At 35.9% G+C, this 15906-nt stretch overlaps 1 protein-coding gene across 3 annotated transcripts; it reads right to left on the reverse strand.

The window, feature by feature from the left end:
- Positions 1–976: 976 nt before the first annotated feature.
- Positions 977–14216, reverse strand: LOC140005993 (probable cyclic nucleotide-gated ion channel 20, chloroplastic). 3 transcript variants are annotated; one of them, XM_072047464.1, is made up of 13 exons: positions 13879–14216; positions 11636–12119; positions 9963–10154; positions 9115–9213; positions 8318–8455; positions 7433–7681; positions 6385–6657; positions 5224–5369; positions 4151–4228; positions 3537–3666; positions 3128–3374; positions 2190–2352; positions 977–1584 (listed from the first exon to the last, which is right to left on the reverse strand). In XM_072047464.1, the coding sequence occupies exons 2-13, from the start codon at positions 12101–12103 to the stop codon at positions 1458–1460; spliced, it is 2310 nt and encodes a 769-aa protein (XP_071903565.1). In that variant the 5' UTR covers positions 12104–12119; positions 13879–14216; the 3' UTR covers positions 977–1457. The 3 variants fall into 3 exon arrangements, with proteins under 3 accessions (XP_071903565.1, XP_071903563.1, XP_071903564.1); XM_072047462.1 differs by having other exon boundaries at positions 11600–12119; positions 13879–14215; XM_072047463.1 differs by having other exon boundaries at positions 11600–12119; positions 13817–14215.
- Positions 14217–15906: the final 1690 nt, after the last annotated feature.

Here is a 15906-nt window from a genome sequence, read left to right on the forward strand (position 1 = left end):
GGAGCTAATGCCATTCGTAGGAAATTTTGATTTCTAATATGTACTAGTAGTTCCTTTTAGTTTCTCATTAGAATGGAAAATGTAATAAAATTTTGTTTCTTGCACATATTAGGCATTTACATGCATTCAAACAAATGTTTTCTATATATTTTTTTTAAACAAATGCTAACTAATCAAATGCTAACTAATACCAAGATTTAATGGTGTAAGTGATACTATTTCTAAAATATTACCTGTTTATTTATATATAAAAAAAATAATTAAACATGTAAAAGAATTTATCGGGTCCTTACGGTTGGCTCGAATAACTTATGAGTTAAATCCACAAGTTCAAAATGGTTAATCCAAGTTTTTCAATAGCTCACGGACCTGAGTTTATAGACCATTTTTTTCCATTCTCCCACATCCAAGTGTGAGATAAGCCCTTCACAATGGAAGTGTTAGAGATTTATTTTAAGAAGAGATGCAAATGGGCAAACAACCTTGACCTGAAGGATTTTTTTCTTGATCAGGATTGATAAATTATTTTTGCGCAAATATAGCTCAAAAAATTTACTGGACAAGTTGTTTTATTGTTCTTCGACTCCTTTCTTCCAAAAACGATCAGGAACACTGCCATGCTAAGTGCCTCTCCGATGCAACGAGGAAAGTATTCTAATAGAACGGCTTACGACAACATATAGTTTCTGTGATCATCTAAGAAAATAAGAAATCGAACAAAACTATCTTCTTGAAGCAGATAGTTCAGAGTTCTTATTTCGAAGGATTGAAAAAAGGAGTTTATCCATGTCTGACCGACCAAGACTACGATTTTGAACTATAAAAGATTTTGAGCTATCTGCGACGGTAGCTTTTACCTCGGGTCTAATATTTTTCCAAGTAAAATCAAGAACAGATATGCAAACGTTCAAACGAGGAACACTTCCAAAGACCTCCAATATTGATTAGTGCAGTAGAAGTAAAAATGGATTCCAGGTTGGGTGACACTGTTTATTGATTGTCCCATGAGATCTTGGGCTAGGATACGTTTTTTTACAGCTCGAGACTTGGTTATCTTGGCAGGTTAGTTCCGTCCCCTAGGGAACCATGAAGCAACTAACACCTTATCTTATACTCCATCCTATGAGATTGACATATTGCAAGATGATCTGCAACCTTAACGACCCTGAGACTAGTGTCCTTGTTGCAGTTCTTCTGACAACAGGTTCTTCTTTAACATTCGAGTCTGTAATAGCTGCACCTTCTTCTACTGCAGATTCTGATTCAATTGATATTACTTTCATATACTACAAAAAATGCTAGCAATGTTACAAACACCTAGATTGGTGCAGTTGACTAGCTAAATCGCCCTACAAGGCTACAAACATACAATCCTTTTTTTTTTTTCCAATTTTGGGTACCCTCCCTTTTCTGTAGTTATGCAATAAAACATAAACATACAGTAGAAAAGTTAATGGTCAGTGTCTTGAGGTATGATAATGTTCCGGGCTAAAGGAGTCTGCACGACTTTGTCGCTTCTTCCAATACCTCCATGCAACTTGAATGCGCCTCACAGCGAGGCCCCGCCAGTAAGGAGATTGATACCTGCAGTGATAGAATCACATCATGAATTTCTGACTTGTTAGGCTATAAAGGTCAACAGCCAGTGATGCAAATCTAACAAGTTTCTCTACTTAAGCTTTGGTAAAGTTGATCATCCTTGCAATTTTCAGTGCTGAAACTCTCATCTGAGGCACATTTGTACTCTTTTTCAAGAGTTAATATGTTCTAAACAGGATTTGAAGGTTCCGTTTATCCTGTTCTTGGTTCCATCGTTTAAATAAGGTTCAGATGTTCACAATGCAGCAGAATTCTCAGGCAGATGATCACAAAATATTACTGTGATTTGGGTAATGCATCCGGTAGGTAAACTAGGAGCAAGACCATTTGACTGTCCCAATTGAAAAGCTGCACTAGTTTTGACGAATCATGCATTTCACCACAGGGGTGCAATTTCTGATGAATTTGAAAAACAAGAACTGCTAAGAAAAAGAATAAGAGCTCTCAGACCCATTTCCTCAATTTCCACTTCCTTTTAAAAGGATTACAGATGGATATATGAGCGCTCAAATGAAGTTGTGCAAATCACCATACTGAATGATAATATTTTCTGGGAAAAATATAATGGGAGTGAGTATAACAGGGTTTACCTTATAGCACCTTGAACACGTGGGTTTCTTAAGAATCTTGAAAACATGGTAGTGACTTCTTGAAGATCTGCAGCTCTCAAAATGAAAGCCTCCACATTTGTTAAGCATGTTACTTCCCTATTGCTCACCGTATTGGGTCCTGGAATGCTGAGCTTTCTTCCATCTGAGAAGTAAAACCAAGATTACATAAACTACATCCTTTCTATTCCTGTTCAGGTTCATTCTAGCAAGAAAGCTAACCAAATGATCAGTTTGTCCAAACAAGTCCATATGGGTTGCAGAAACCTGCATTGTTTGGAAAACAGCCCATGGACGTGTTGGTCATTTCAAGGTTGAATTGCCATCTGGTTATGGTTAAAATAGGCCGAAAAGTTAGCCAAGGTAAAACCACATTAATCCTGTATCTCAGACTCATGCTTTTTTCATCCCAAATCCTGGTCTCTGACAATTCAAAGCATTAACATTATTTTGCTATCTACAGAAAATGAACGATGACATCTAAGATATTCCAACTCTCCTCCAAAAACATTTCTCTGCTATTACAGTTCAATCTACTAAAGCTATTACTATGCAAACAGATGAACATACTAACCATGTTTTTTACAGCATTTGGTCCAGTACATGTGAGAAAATTTGGTCTATAAAGTTGCAATTCCTCATTATATAAGTCTTTTCTGAAACCAATATATATGGTTTTATAAAAAAAGGTTGAAAAAGAAAAAAGGAGGAGTTTTAGGTTATGTGTCTAATGTGAGAACCTACAAAGGGCCCTCAAAAAAAGAAATAGCCAGGAAAATTTTAATCTAGGGTAAGATTATACAGAATAAATCCACAAGAAGAAATTCATGCTTTAAAGAGCCTAAAAGAACTTCCAACTGATCAGATGGAGATGTCTAACCAAGAGAGATATTAAGTGAAGATCAAGAAGTACAGAATACCTTTATTTACAGAAGAATGCTCAAGGCACCAAGTAAGAAGTTCTTCACCACTAACATCGCCTTCAGATAAGGGCACTGAGCTTCCATCCTCTCCAATGTTCACTATCTTCCCCCGGACTATAAAGACCATTTTATCAACAAGGCCACCACGGTACAAAATTTTGCTTCCTTTTATATAAGTTTTTTGCCTTAGCCTCTCACAGATGGCATCTAAGATGGGCTCCTCCATAAGGGTGAATATGCGGACCTGAAAATTTTATCAGAGCGGGAAAAAAAATTAACAGAGCTATATGGACCAACAATAATGAAAAAAACCAAATGCAATAAGCACGTTCTAAAGCAACTTCAACTCTAGATGGCTGAACAGCTAGTAACAAAGCTAATCAGAAATATGAACCTAAAACCTTACTTTCTTGACAAATTCAAAGAGATGACGCCGTATTGCCCTCTGGAGATCTTCAGGAAGATTCTCCAACAGCATTTCTTCATTCACACCTCTGGTAGCAGCCCAATTATAACGTTCTGCTTCTCGAACTTGCCTACACATTGAGAGCAGTATATAATGAGTTAGGATTCAACAAGAGAATATTGGGAACAACATCAACAAAAGCTGTGTGAAGGGTCATCTTGCATTGTCAACTACCATTCTGCCAAATGCTACAATTACAGAGGACCAATTGGAAAGAAGCAATGCTATGTCAGACAAGCACAGACATGCAGAGAAGGGGAAAATAAAAGGAGAAACTTGGTCATTCTTAAATATTGAGCATGGCAAGATTTTCACCAATTGGAACTAAGAGAACATCGATTAATTTTGAGATGAGTCAATTTGAAAAAATACAGAACATGGCAAGAAAAATAATTAAAAAAATATATGCATTATATGTGTGTATACATGTATTTACAAGATGCTCAATTAAATTACATTGAGAAATACTTAGAAAGAATCAAAAGTTAGTAGTGCATAAATAACTTATAAACAGAGACGCTGGAAACTAGGCAAAGGTGGGAAAGAAGCAGCACCTTCTCAGTTCCACTGGCAAGCGCCGATGACTCATCCACTGCTCAACATCACGACCTCTAAGAGACATTTCTAACCTCCTGAACATGCAAAGATTGGTTAAGTAACTACCCACTGCTTGTCAATACGAGATACAAGACAAACACTTAACCTTTAAATGCCCATGCCAAAAGAGAGACATCTTACTCTCTCCAGCACCTTCTCCCCTCTTCAAACAATAAAAATTATAAATAAAGAAACCAAAGAAAAAGATTCACCAACAGATTTATCAAGAATTCAACAGCATAACGCTCAATAGAATAATTTAATTACTTAGTGGGGAATATGTTGGGTCTGTCATGTTAGCTCATTCAAATGTAAGGAGATACTGGCAGCATGTGCAACCACTTGCATTTGTATTTTGTAGTTTATAAAAGAAATTAAACAGGAAGAGTAATGTATTACAAAATAAGGAGTGGACATTGTTTTGATACTGACTAAAAAGGCAAGATAGACATCCAATTTGGGATGCAGAAAGGAGTGGAGAAGTATACTTCTATCCAAGAATGGAGGTCCTAGGACTACAACATCCCTGCTCAGCCTCTCTTTCCTCCTACTATTGCATTACCTCTCTAGTGTCACGTGTCACAAGTCTAGGGGAGCTTCAAATACTAAGATCGCTTGGAGTTGGACTACTTGTAAAATTGAAAAGAAGGTTCTTAAAGTCTGCACTAACATAAAAAAAGGGGGTCTGCCACAAGGACGGCTATCCCTTAAAGTTCTTGGAGTGAAGCAGTGTTCACAAGATTTCATATTCATAATGTGTGGCTGCCTAATTCTCATAGTGTCTCAAGTCAATTCTTTCAGCTGACCCCTGGAAGAAAGCAAAGACGAAGTTTAAACACGTCCACCGCACAATTCATTGTCAATGATTGATGGAAAATTTCTATCTTCATGTCTGTATTCACGAGTCTCATGAAACGTATGTATGGAAAAACTGTAAGAAAGTGGTTCCTTGAATACACACCAAACAAAATCCACTAAAAAATGCGTGTTATGATACAAGGAATTGATAGTAACCAATAAAAAGTTCTACCTGCGACCGAGAGACTGGAGAAAGTTCTGCATATTTCCAATTAGCAAAGCAAATAACAGAAGACCCATTCCTATGATGGCCATTGTGAAAAGAACTTCCCAAACAAAATAACTCGGAATTTGATTCCCAGCCAGCGTACTTATTTGCTTCAAAAAGGAGCAGAACAGCCAAAAAAAAGTGTTAAAAGAATACAAATTTAAGAAACCCAGTTAACCATAATTACATTGTCAAAGGAATAATGGATCATTCATTTGGCATGAAAGCAATTGCATTAATCAAAAGATCACAGTGATCTGTGAGCAATCATCCTAATGGTCCAACTTGGTCAAAAAGCTTTTTTAAGGTTGCGGAGGAAATAATTGAAAAAATCGACAGCAGCAATGTAAAAGTACTAGATAACTAAATGGCATTTGAGTTGATGGCACCATACATCAGTACCAAAGACATCAGGACCTGGAGTTTGTCTATAGAAGAATCTCAAACCAAAAACTATCAATGATAATTTGGACAATGTGTTCAAATAGAGAGCTGATGTCCTCCTGGTTTGAAAAGCCCCTTGTTGGCCAACTTACAAATCCCATATCCCACGAAAAGAAGATAGATAAAAAGCATTAGTTGTAAATTTGATGTGTTGCACATTAATGACTATATGATGCTCATTGCAAACGGAAACAGTTAGTGACAGATTGGCATCACATACAGATCTGAGATTTCTATGCAGACTACATTTGAACACAAAAGTGTGAGGGGTAAGTCAAGGAACTTACCTCCCCCATCAAGAGATATGATGGACAACAGTAAATGAACATTACAGAAACAAGACAGTTATTTAGCAGTCTGTGAGACAGGGCCACATTCTTGTTTTCAATGTAAACAAACAAGAGTATTAGGAGAAAAACAAAGCACATACACTACCCAGGCAAGGAGTTCTGCAGTGATTGCTAATTGCATCTTTTAAATCACATGCAGTAGAAAATTTTAGAACATATGCACCAATTTTCCAAAAAGGATATGGTAATTTGTGTAGACAATCATCTAATTTGTTTCTCCATGGCATAGACATACAGAAAGAAAATCACAGGAGTTTAATTTTAAAGTGCGTAGTATAATGTATGACTTTACATGATTTGCAGTAATTCAGAAGAAAATGTTCAATGATACCTGGAAACCCCAAAACAGCGCGTATGTATATCTAGTGACAATGCTCTCTTTTGTGGTAAGGTTTACAGCTTGCTGGTAGATTCCAAAGGAGAAATTATCACCACTAAAACAAGCAGTTGCATTGTCATTGCTCTTCCAATGATTCCAATGATCCAGTGATGTTGGATCTGAAGTGAACTTACTATAATCATTACCATGGCCACAATCTATGAAATTCATACACCCCGGAACTCCAGAGTCATGACAGGCATCTCGAAGACACTGATTCACCCTCTGGAAACAATACATTATAAACAAACACATCAAACTGACCTCCAAATGGTAGCAATAGAGATAATACACTGTCCTACAACTTGCTTAACAATGCACAAAGACACATTCCAAAAGAAAAATTGTGCACAAGGGGGGGGGGGAGAGAGAGAGAGTAAAGCTAACTTGTTACACATTCAAAATAGAAGGACAGAACCAAAAAAAAAAGAGAAAAAAGAAAGTATTTGGTAGCAGCAAAGATGCTTTCTAAAGTTCATACTCTTAATGCTACCAAACTACGGATTTCCTTGCCTCCTCTTCTCTGTCTGGACTATCAGCCTTGCAACAAACTCCAATTGAGTGTACTTTGAAATGTTGACTAATATTAAGGAGTCAAAAATATGCATCACAAGACTCGCAAAGGACCTTGTCACTACAAAACTTATCTAAATTTTCTGCTGCGAAAAAGTTCTTCAAACAAACTGAATGTTTCTCCTAACATCTTAAGAAAGTCAAAATAGCAATCAGTAGTACTTCTTTTATACTGTCATGATAATCTTTAAATTGGAAAAAGTATGTGATACTGAAATTTGAAGCTAAGAAATGAAAGTATGATCAGGACCGTGCTGCATTAGTTTAGTAGAAAGTACAAGGAAGTTTAAGAAGTTACACCATTTAATTAACTAGATGAGCGATATTAGCTTAGCCATCATGAGATTACTGGATCAAATGCTTCATAGTGATAAAGGAACTTGAAAATTCAGAAAATCAAATCAAGAAACCTATTGTTTTCACCAACCTGCAAGCCAAAGAGATACCAGCATGATCCCACCACATGGCTAGCCAACACAAATATTAGAAGATTTATAACAAAATTTGCCCAAGCTGTCTCAAAAACAAAGCCGCTTGGTGACTGACCCGCCAACAAAGGTAGAAATCTAAACAACCTTGGAATGTACTGAACCAGGATTACTACCCGCAGAAGGTTCTTTGCATAATTTGCACCACTTGATGCGAGGGAAGCTGGTAAGATCAACAATATGATGATCTGCACAGTAAATAATGATTGATTAGAACTCCAACACAATAAAGGAATAAAAAACAAGGAGTTTGGCAAGATTAATCGCCAAAGCATTTACCAAAATGTGATTCAAATGTAAGTACAAATCCATATAGAAAAGATGAAATTGGTTTCAACCACCTAAGGAATTGGACTTTTTTAATCCGTTTCCACAGCCTTCCGACCCTCCAACTGCCTGGTCCAGGGTTGGAATCCCAGACCTGGAAGCTGGGAGGACTCTAAGAGTCCATATTTGAGTTCATGTCTTCATGAAAGTCCAGATTTAAGTTGTTTTACTAAGTTTGTGACTTATTCTTCCGTCCATGCAGGACTGGATGCTCGATGTCAAATTAAAACTTTATTTCAAATTAGCTGTTAGAGAGAAGAGGATCATCCTTTTTACATGCCCCCAGACATGTGGCCTGGATCCTTTTCTCCAGGCCTCAGCACTTGCTCAAATTATGGTGCGTGGGTGGAGGTGAGAATAGGAGCCATAAAAACTGCATGTGCTCATAGCTCGTAGATTACCACCTTATAAAACAGAAAAGACTATGGATGAAAAGAAATTGAAAAGACACAACACTGTAATGCAGGAAAGAGGAGTTTGGGGAGATGAATTCTTACTTGAGGGAGTGGCAATACTACAAAGAAGTCAATAATGAAGTATCCAGAGAGATAATGAATCGCTATCTTTTTTGGATGGTCAACTAGATCTCCAGCTCCCACCACTCTGGATTCAGGAGCAACATACGCAAGCCTGAACTGCAAAACCAAGCCTTCAAGACATCATATCAAATGCTACCTATGAAATACATGACAAGAAAATAATGCGCACACATGTGCTTGTGTGTAATGCATATATGTGTGTGTGTCGGTGCATGTAAATGTACCACTGGTAAAAGTTATTCTTTGAACTGCAAGACTCTACTTATTTATGTATCACTAAGTGTTGCACCATGAATACCACCTGGAACAATGAATAGTCACACAAAGTGAAAGGGTAGTGAATCCAACCTGCTCTTCCTGGCTTAAATGACAACTTTACCTTCATAGTGCTTCCCTCTACACTTAATCTTTTACTTGAAACACATAATCTCATAAGGTCTCGCAAAGCATGATTTTCGATGAATTTTATACTGTTTTTTGTTTCTTTCCTTTTAAGGCTAGAAATTATTTTGCTTTCCATCTCAGCTAATTAAGGCCACCTTACTACTGGGGCTTTTAACTTGGCATCTAGTCTAAGGAAATGACATGACTGTCTAGATTTTGGTAACTGAGTACAACTTCATAGATCCATTTTCTTTATTATACTATATATTTCATACCTGCCTCTAATAGTGAATGAGCTTCTGATCAAAACCAAGTTAATGATTATAAAATTATTTACATCATGAACCATTCTATGCAACCTGTATAGTTACCTGAAGAAGCATGTGAATTAAGTAAATCAAATCAGTCATACTCCTGAAAACCACCATCGTAGTAGTCATGGGCCAGTTGAGTACTATACACTTGTTATCCTGGTTCCAAAAGGGAAAGAAGTCAATTGCAGGAAAATCTTGTTCAGTTGATGAACAGAAAGTAGCAGCTTTTGAGTTTATTATGCTATCCAATTGATAAGACATTCTCATCCCTCCATTGTTCACTATTCTCCTTTTTGAACAAAGACCCAACTAACAATCTTTTTAGAGCACTATCAGATACTGTCCAAACTACTATGTTATACTTTATGAAATCCTTCACATTATAGAGACGTTCACTGAAATGCAAATTCCTCATTAATGCATGTTGATACCTTGTCCAACCCATCCAACCTGAATGCCCCACTATTTTTTCCAAGCTGAACAGCAAGTCTAGTTGTAAATGTTCTACAAAACCTGACTGATGATTCTGTCTCATAGCCTCCAATATAAGATCTACTATTGGGTTAATCTATTTCATTTTCTGAAAAGGTCCCCTCCCACTCTATATGCTCTTATCCTTGACTGAGTAGATTCCCTTTTCTGGTTGCGAGGAGGGGGTGAAGAAAAATTATATCACTAAGTGGAAACTGTAAAACTAAAATATAAATGCAAGTGAGAAAATTCTTCTGATTGTGGCCAGTATTTCTTCAATGAATAGCCACTTGTTGACATAACCTAATATATGGCAACCATGAATTTGATAATGCTCTGGGTAAAACCTATATGCACACTTATAATTTTGCAAAAGAAGAAATTCACAAAAGGTATATCTTACCACATTTAAAAATAGTAAATTCAAAGTATACCTGCTGCACATGTAGCAGAAAGAAGAACAATGGATCCAGGAAAATGGCAAACAAGCAAGAAATTGCGAAGAACTTGTTCCACCGCTGAACAACTTTTGCATGAGGATTCATTACCGGCGGAATATAAGAACAGATGAAAGACGAAATTTTCTTTGCCCAGCCTTTTGCATCTCCACGGAGCATATTATGGAACTGCAGATGTGCAGCAGGAGAACTGTATGAGTACATCAAGAAACTTGAATTCCAAACATTTCACAGTAACACGTAGGGATGTGAACCCCGGGACTTAAGAATGAGCTGAGTTTAAAATTAAACTATTTTTACAACTTTGAAAACCAATAAAAATAAAAGTGCCATCAATCAGCCTTGCAGCTCCACAGAACAATTATGAAAGATAGAAGCACAACACATACAAAGGGCTTAAGTATAGTAACTCAAAGTGTTCAATACCTCAATGAACAGAAAGAATTATAGCCCGTGCCACTAAAATCTAAGTTTCACCCCCTACAAATTAGGTGTATAAGCGTGGAATACTCATAAAGAATCACCTAACAACAGTAATAGTAAAATGTAAGCCAACACCTCAAATGTCTGTTGTATTTGACAAAACTACAATTGCAGCAAATAGAAGATAACACATCAAACAATGACAACTATAGCAAATCTGCATTTACTTATTGTGATACAATATAAAAGAAGGTGCTTCCTTATCATAAAGGTTACCACAATAACCAAACAACACAAAGCAAGCAGAACTACTAGCCATAAATGCAGAATTGCAACAAAAGACTTACTCTTCTTTTACCAACTTAATCTTTTAGATGAAATGGTAATCTAACCAAAAGTTTAAGTTCAAAGTAAAGTAATTATTCATGCTCTCTAATACACATTCTAACAAGAAGGCTAGATACTATAAATTAGGTCGAGCATGAGCAAACATTTCAAAGAGGATAAGAATATAAACCAAAAACATTGCCTATTTGAAATTAAAACTGACCCACTACTTCATATAGCAGTTTTAATTGTAACAGAGAGAAAAATAATCCATGTAGCTATCCACTCTCTGCGACCACTTATTCTACTATAGAATTCACTGAAAAAAGTTAAAATCCATTTCAGTTTGAAAATGATTAGAAAGAATAATTTAGCTGGAAAAGAGCTCTAACTGCAGAAGAAAGCTGGAAATATGAAAAAGGATGCAAAGAAGGTTTTAGGGAATGGATGCACTGCAAGACGCCAAGAACCCTCATGCTCATCCAGACATACATAGTTATGGTCTTTAGAAAAGGTTTTTGACAGAAATCAAACATAGAAAAGGTTGAAAATGATAGAATGCCAGATTGCAGCTTTGTAGAAAAGTAGATTAATGAATTAAAGACAAGCTCATCCAAACTTCCTCAGAGAAAACAACAAAGTTTTTCAGGGTTGAACAGTAAGTACACCAATAATGTGGCAAAAAATTTACTCTTTGATGGGTATACAATTGAAAATTGAATTGCAAGTGCAGAGCTGGAATTAAAACTCAACACTATGTCACGGAAAACTTTTCTGACTTCATATTTAAAGCAGTCCAAAAGAACTTATCATCATTGTCCAATTGCTAGAGAAAAACCCAATCTTATGGCAGTTAATGATACCTTTTGTTCCAATGACTCAGATGATTTGGACTTCACCTGTGGCCCTTTAACACGGTAGTAGCTTGGGCACGTTGTGCAGTAAGGATCATGGCACATTCCCAGTTGCCCGGACTTCAGAAGATGGTCATTTTTCCCAGCATGGTCTTTATCTGACCGAACATTCTGGTCCACGCCATTCAATGAGGGATATCTTTCTACTGCAGTCTCAGTAGTTTTGTTCCCTAACAACCCTTGTGTACGCCGAAACACATTACTGTTCTTATGACCAACATATAAAGGACCACTCATCTGTCCATAAGGTGTTTGCTTTTCATTTCTCAAAGGACCAGTATAACCTACAAAACTGTTTTCGCTGTCATAGTAATCTACAGAGTTCATGGGGATAGATATGGATGCACTCCTTGTCCCAGATGTAAACCTTCTGAGCTGAGAGTCATATTGCTCATCAACAGGCGAGTCCATGGAAGATAGCATTGGTGTCGCATCCCTTTCAGATGCAGCCATTTCTTAAAAACTCCTCCTGTAGAATATAATAAAAGCGATTTACTATATTCTTGCACCAACAATAATCTATGTTTGTGCACTTTTGAACTATAAAGAAACAAAATCAATAACAATTGGCAATCTATTTATACATAACAATGATTATCAATTCTGTATCAATAAAGATACAACTCCAATAACCCTGGAAAAAATCAATTTCCATTTTCCCCCGCAAAAAATTTTCCAATCAACCAGGAATCCTGATGAAACTTTTTTTTAAGGCTTCTACTGCATTAAATCCTTTACAACCAACTTAGTTGAAATCAATCAGGAAACAACTTAAAGAATGCTCAATGTCCAGAAGCTTTTGACATCATCTCTTACAACTTATCCAAGATTTTTTTTCTTCCTTGATTCAAAAACCCCCAATCTAAGAAAGACCAATTTACTGCAAGCCACAAATAAAAGAAAAGATTTTGCTGTTAACTTGATTCATAAGCCAGGAAAAAAAAAGTTCACTTTGTTACAATCCTACTAGTGCTGAACTATCACATTGCCAGTAGGATCATAATGTCTTCTATGTTTTTTCAATCATTTACATTCAGGTCTTTGCTTTAAATGATGATTCAACTTTAAATCTCTATAGGATATGATATGACTTATCTATGAAAACATGTGAACTGAACAAACTTCTAGTTTGGGCTTATTAGTCAAAAATAAACACTGTTGTTTTTTTTCTTAATACAAGAGAAATCTGGCCCGATTCAAGTATAAAGCATTATATTAGGCTAGTTTTTGATTGATGCCTTTGAAAATGCTGCTATCATGTAATAATTGGAAAAAGTCTGAAGCTTCGGTAACCCATCTGGATTATTTATTTTTACTTCATTTTGATCTTGTTTCCCTAATCCACAGCTGATACCTCCATTCTAAAACAAAATCATGCACATTCTATACATTTTACATCGAAATGCTTGAAAAGATGATTGAAAGTTACTTGCAATGACGCGATATAACCTCAATGATTGAATGCTCGAACAAAAGACCAAATCTTTCTCTGGGATAATAACCCTGATTGTCACTGGATATTCATCTGTAATACAGTTTACCATATTTAATAACATTGATTGCAGCTTAAATTCTGTTTATGAAAATTGAAACGTTATGGCCCTTTTGGAATCATTTAGTGCACTAGCTGTTGAGAAGACTAAAATCCCTTTCTGATTGAATCCTCTAACACGTAAGACATAAAACCTCCTTTTGTGGTCCTTTGAAATTTCCAGTTGGATTAATTTCTTTTACCAGATGAACTTGCCACAGCTTAGTAATTCAGTAGATAGACAAGTCTCTGTACTACTTGAACAACATCTTCTTATTTTTATTTTTTCACTCAACAAAGCAATTCTTCCATGTAATCATTTCGGAGCATTCAAGTTTATGTAAACAGAAAGAGTTCCTAATCATATTCTCCTAAGAACAACCCCAGAGGGGGGGAGGAGTTTCTTGATCATCAGAAGCATAACCGACGCACAAAAAAAAGCATAAAATAAAAATTGTGCCAATGCAAACGAGTTAGTATCATCCATGAACACACCAAACACAGAAACAAAACCCAACACGGCTCAAAATCCAAACATGAGACTTTCCACGAGCAGAAAACAGGCAAAGAATAAGTAAGCTAAAAAGCAGAGAAGAAGAAAGTGGGACAAAAATAAAAAACCATTCAAGACAAACCTGAAACTGAAGCTGAATTATGAGTAGTATATAGTGAATGTAAAAAACCATTCAAGACAAACCTGAAACTGAAGCTGAATTATGAGTAGTATATAGTGATCAGCATTCAGCCAAAAACTTAGCAAAGCTTTTGAATGATTCAAAAGAAATAAAAAATGAAAAGCGGTCAGTTGTCAAGTAGTTGGAGTTATAATAAGATAAAGGCAGGGAAGAAGAAGATAACTGGAAGGACCAAGACTGAAGCATGAAAGGAAGAAAAGTAGAAAAAGGGGAAAGACAGGAGACAGGATGGAAAGAAAAGTTGTTGGGTTTGAACTTTGACGAATTAAACGCACTGACTTGGAAAGAGCAGCACTGCGGCTGCGGGGTCTAAAGGCCTGTTTGGCAATGAATTCAGCCCGGAAATATGCAAAAGAGGCTGCACCAGTGTATAATAAGCATAACATAGCAAGATAAGTACAAAAATTTGCTACAGTATCCTTATCTTGATACACTTATAACATGTAAAATTTCAAGTGTCTATGTTATGTGAAGGGGCTAAGAGTATGGTCGGATTGCACAAGAAATTTTAAGAGTTAAGACTATGGTCGAATTAATTGTACTAAAACAATTAATGAGGAATAGATGCACTTAACATGGTCATAAGTTTTTGAACTTTCTATCCTCTTTTTGTTCACCTGTGGTTGATATTGATTTTCGGGTTCATAGAAATTAAAAAAAAATGAAAGATGTAAATATGGAAATCTTTTGTGTGATATTCCCATTACAGTTTGGAGAGGGGGTACTTTATAGTGATTTTAAGTTGTGTTTTGAAAGTTTTATACCATTTAATTGCGTGATAGTTACAATTTTAATTACTAAATGTAAATAATATATGTCTATCTTATGAATAGAGTGCCAAAATTTAAGGGTTATGCAGCATTTACGCTAGAATTAACTTAAATTACTGAATAAAACTTTTTATATTATAGTATGGGAAGGTTTTAATGTTGTTTTGTAACTATCAAAGCGATGAAATGTTTCAAATTTAACCAATTTGTTAAGAAATAATCATTTATAACAAATAGAAAAGTTATCACAATCACGAATTTTGCAAGTAGGCAAAGGAACTCATACCCCAATTGATTTGTCGTGGAATATGCTAATTATGGGTCACAATTATATGTTAATGATTGGAGAAAGATTCCTTTGTTCTACAATTATAGGAAAGCTGGAACTTTAGTAACCCTGTTCATAAATTTTTTTTTCCCACTATTTTCCTATACAAAACTACAAAAGACAAAAATCTTGTGGTTGGATGGAATCACAAATCTTCTCATTTCATTTGAAACTTTCTTAGGAGAGTAATCAAGGGTCCCCCATTTTTTTTTTGTTTGCTTTGTTTAGAATACTTTCTCTAGAGAAGTAGTGTCACGGAAATTTCTCAACAAGATCGTATGTGCAATAAATAGGCGATTGTTTGATGAGCATGGAAATTTTCTCAGAAAAAAAAATTTCCAAAATAATGCTGCATTTTTGTTTCCCATCTCTAGCCATCCAACTCCAGTTTTGTGCATCTTGTATAAGTTATCATTCAGTTTGCACACGATATAACTCACTTTGTACAACACATAATTATAGAATAAAATTTTGTGAGCTCCACATATAGTGTGAAAAACGATGTACAAGATGAAATCTGAATTTTATATTTTTTTTATCAAATCTTAGCCATCAACCTTCCGGAAGAGTTGCACACCTCCTTAATCCACCTCGTCACAGCACGGCCAAACACGACTCTTTACACCTTGAAGCAGACGGACATTACACTGAAAACTACTTTCCAACGGAATATCTTAGGTGGCAAAAGTCGTTCCGTCTACTTAGTTTAATATTAAAATATGGGCACACATGTAACCATATGAAAGACGATAAAGAGATTAAATTAATAATAATCGGTTCAGTCAGCTTATCTATAGGCCATATTGGGGTTTATCCCCTAGATTGAGATGTTTAAGTCAACAAGGAATTGCCAAATTCTTTAGGGTAAAAAATAAAAAAGTCCCCTATGATAAGTCTAATACACAGAAAAGTCACATATGATTGTAAAATAT

The sequence above is a fragment of the Coffea arabica genome, chromosome 4e (genome assembly GCF_036785885.1).
Source record: "Coffea arabica cultivar ET-39 chromosome 4e, Coffea Arabica ET-39 HiFi, whole genome shotgun sequence".
Classification (NCBI taxonomy): Eukaryota; Viridiplantae; Streptophyta; class Magnoliopsida; order Gentianales; family Rubiaceae; genus Coffea; species Coffea arabica.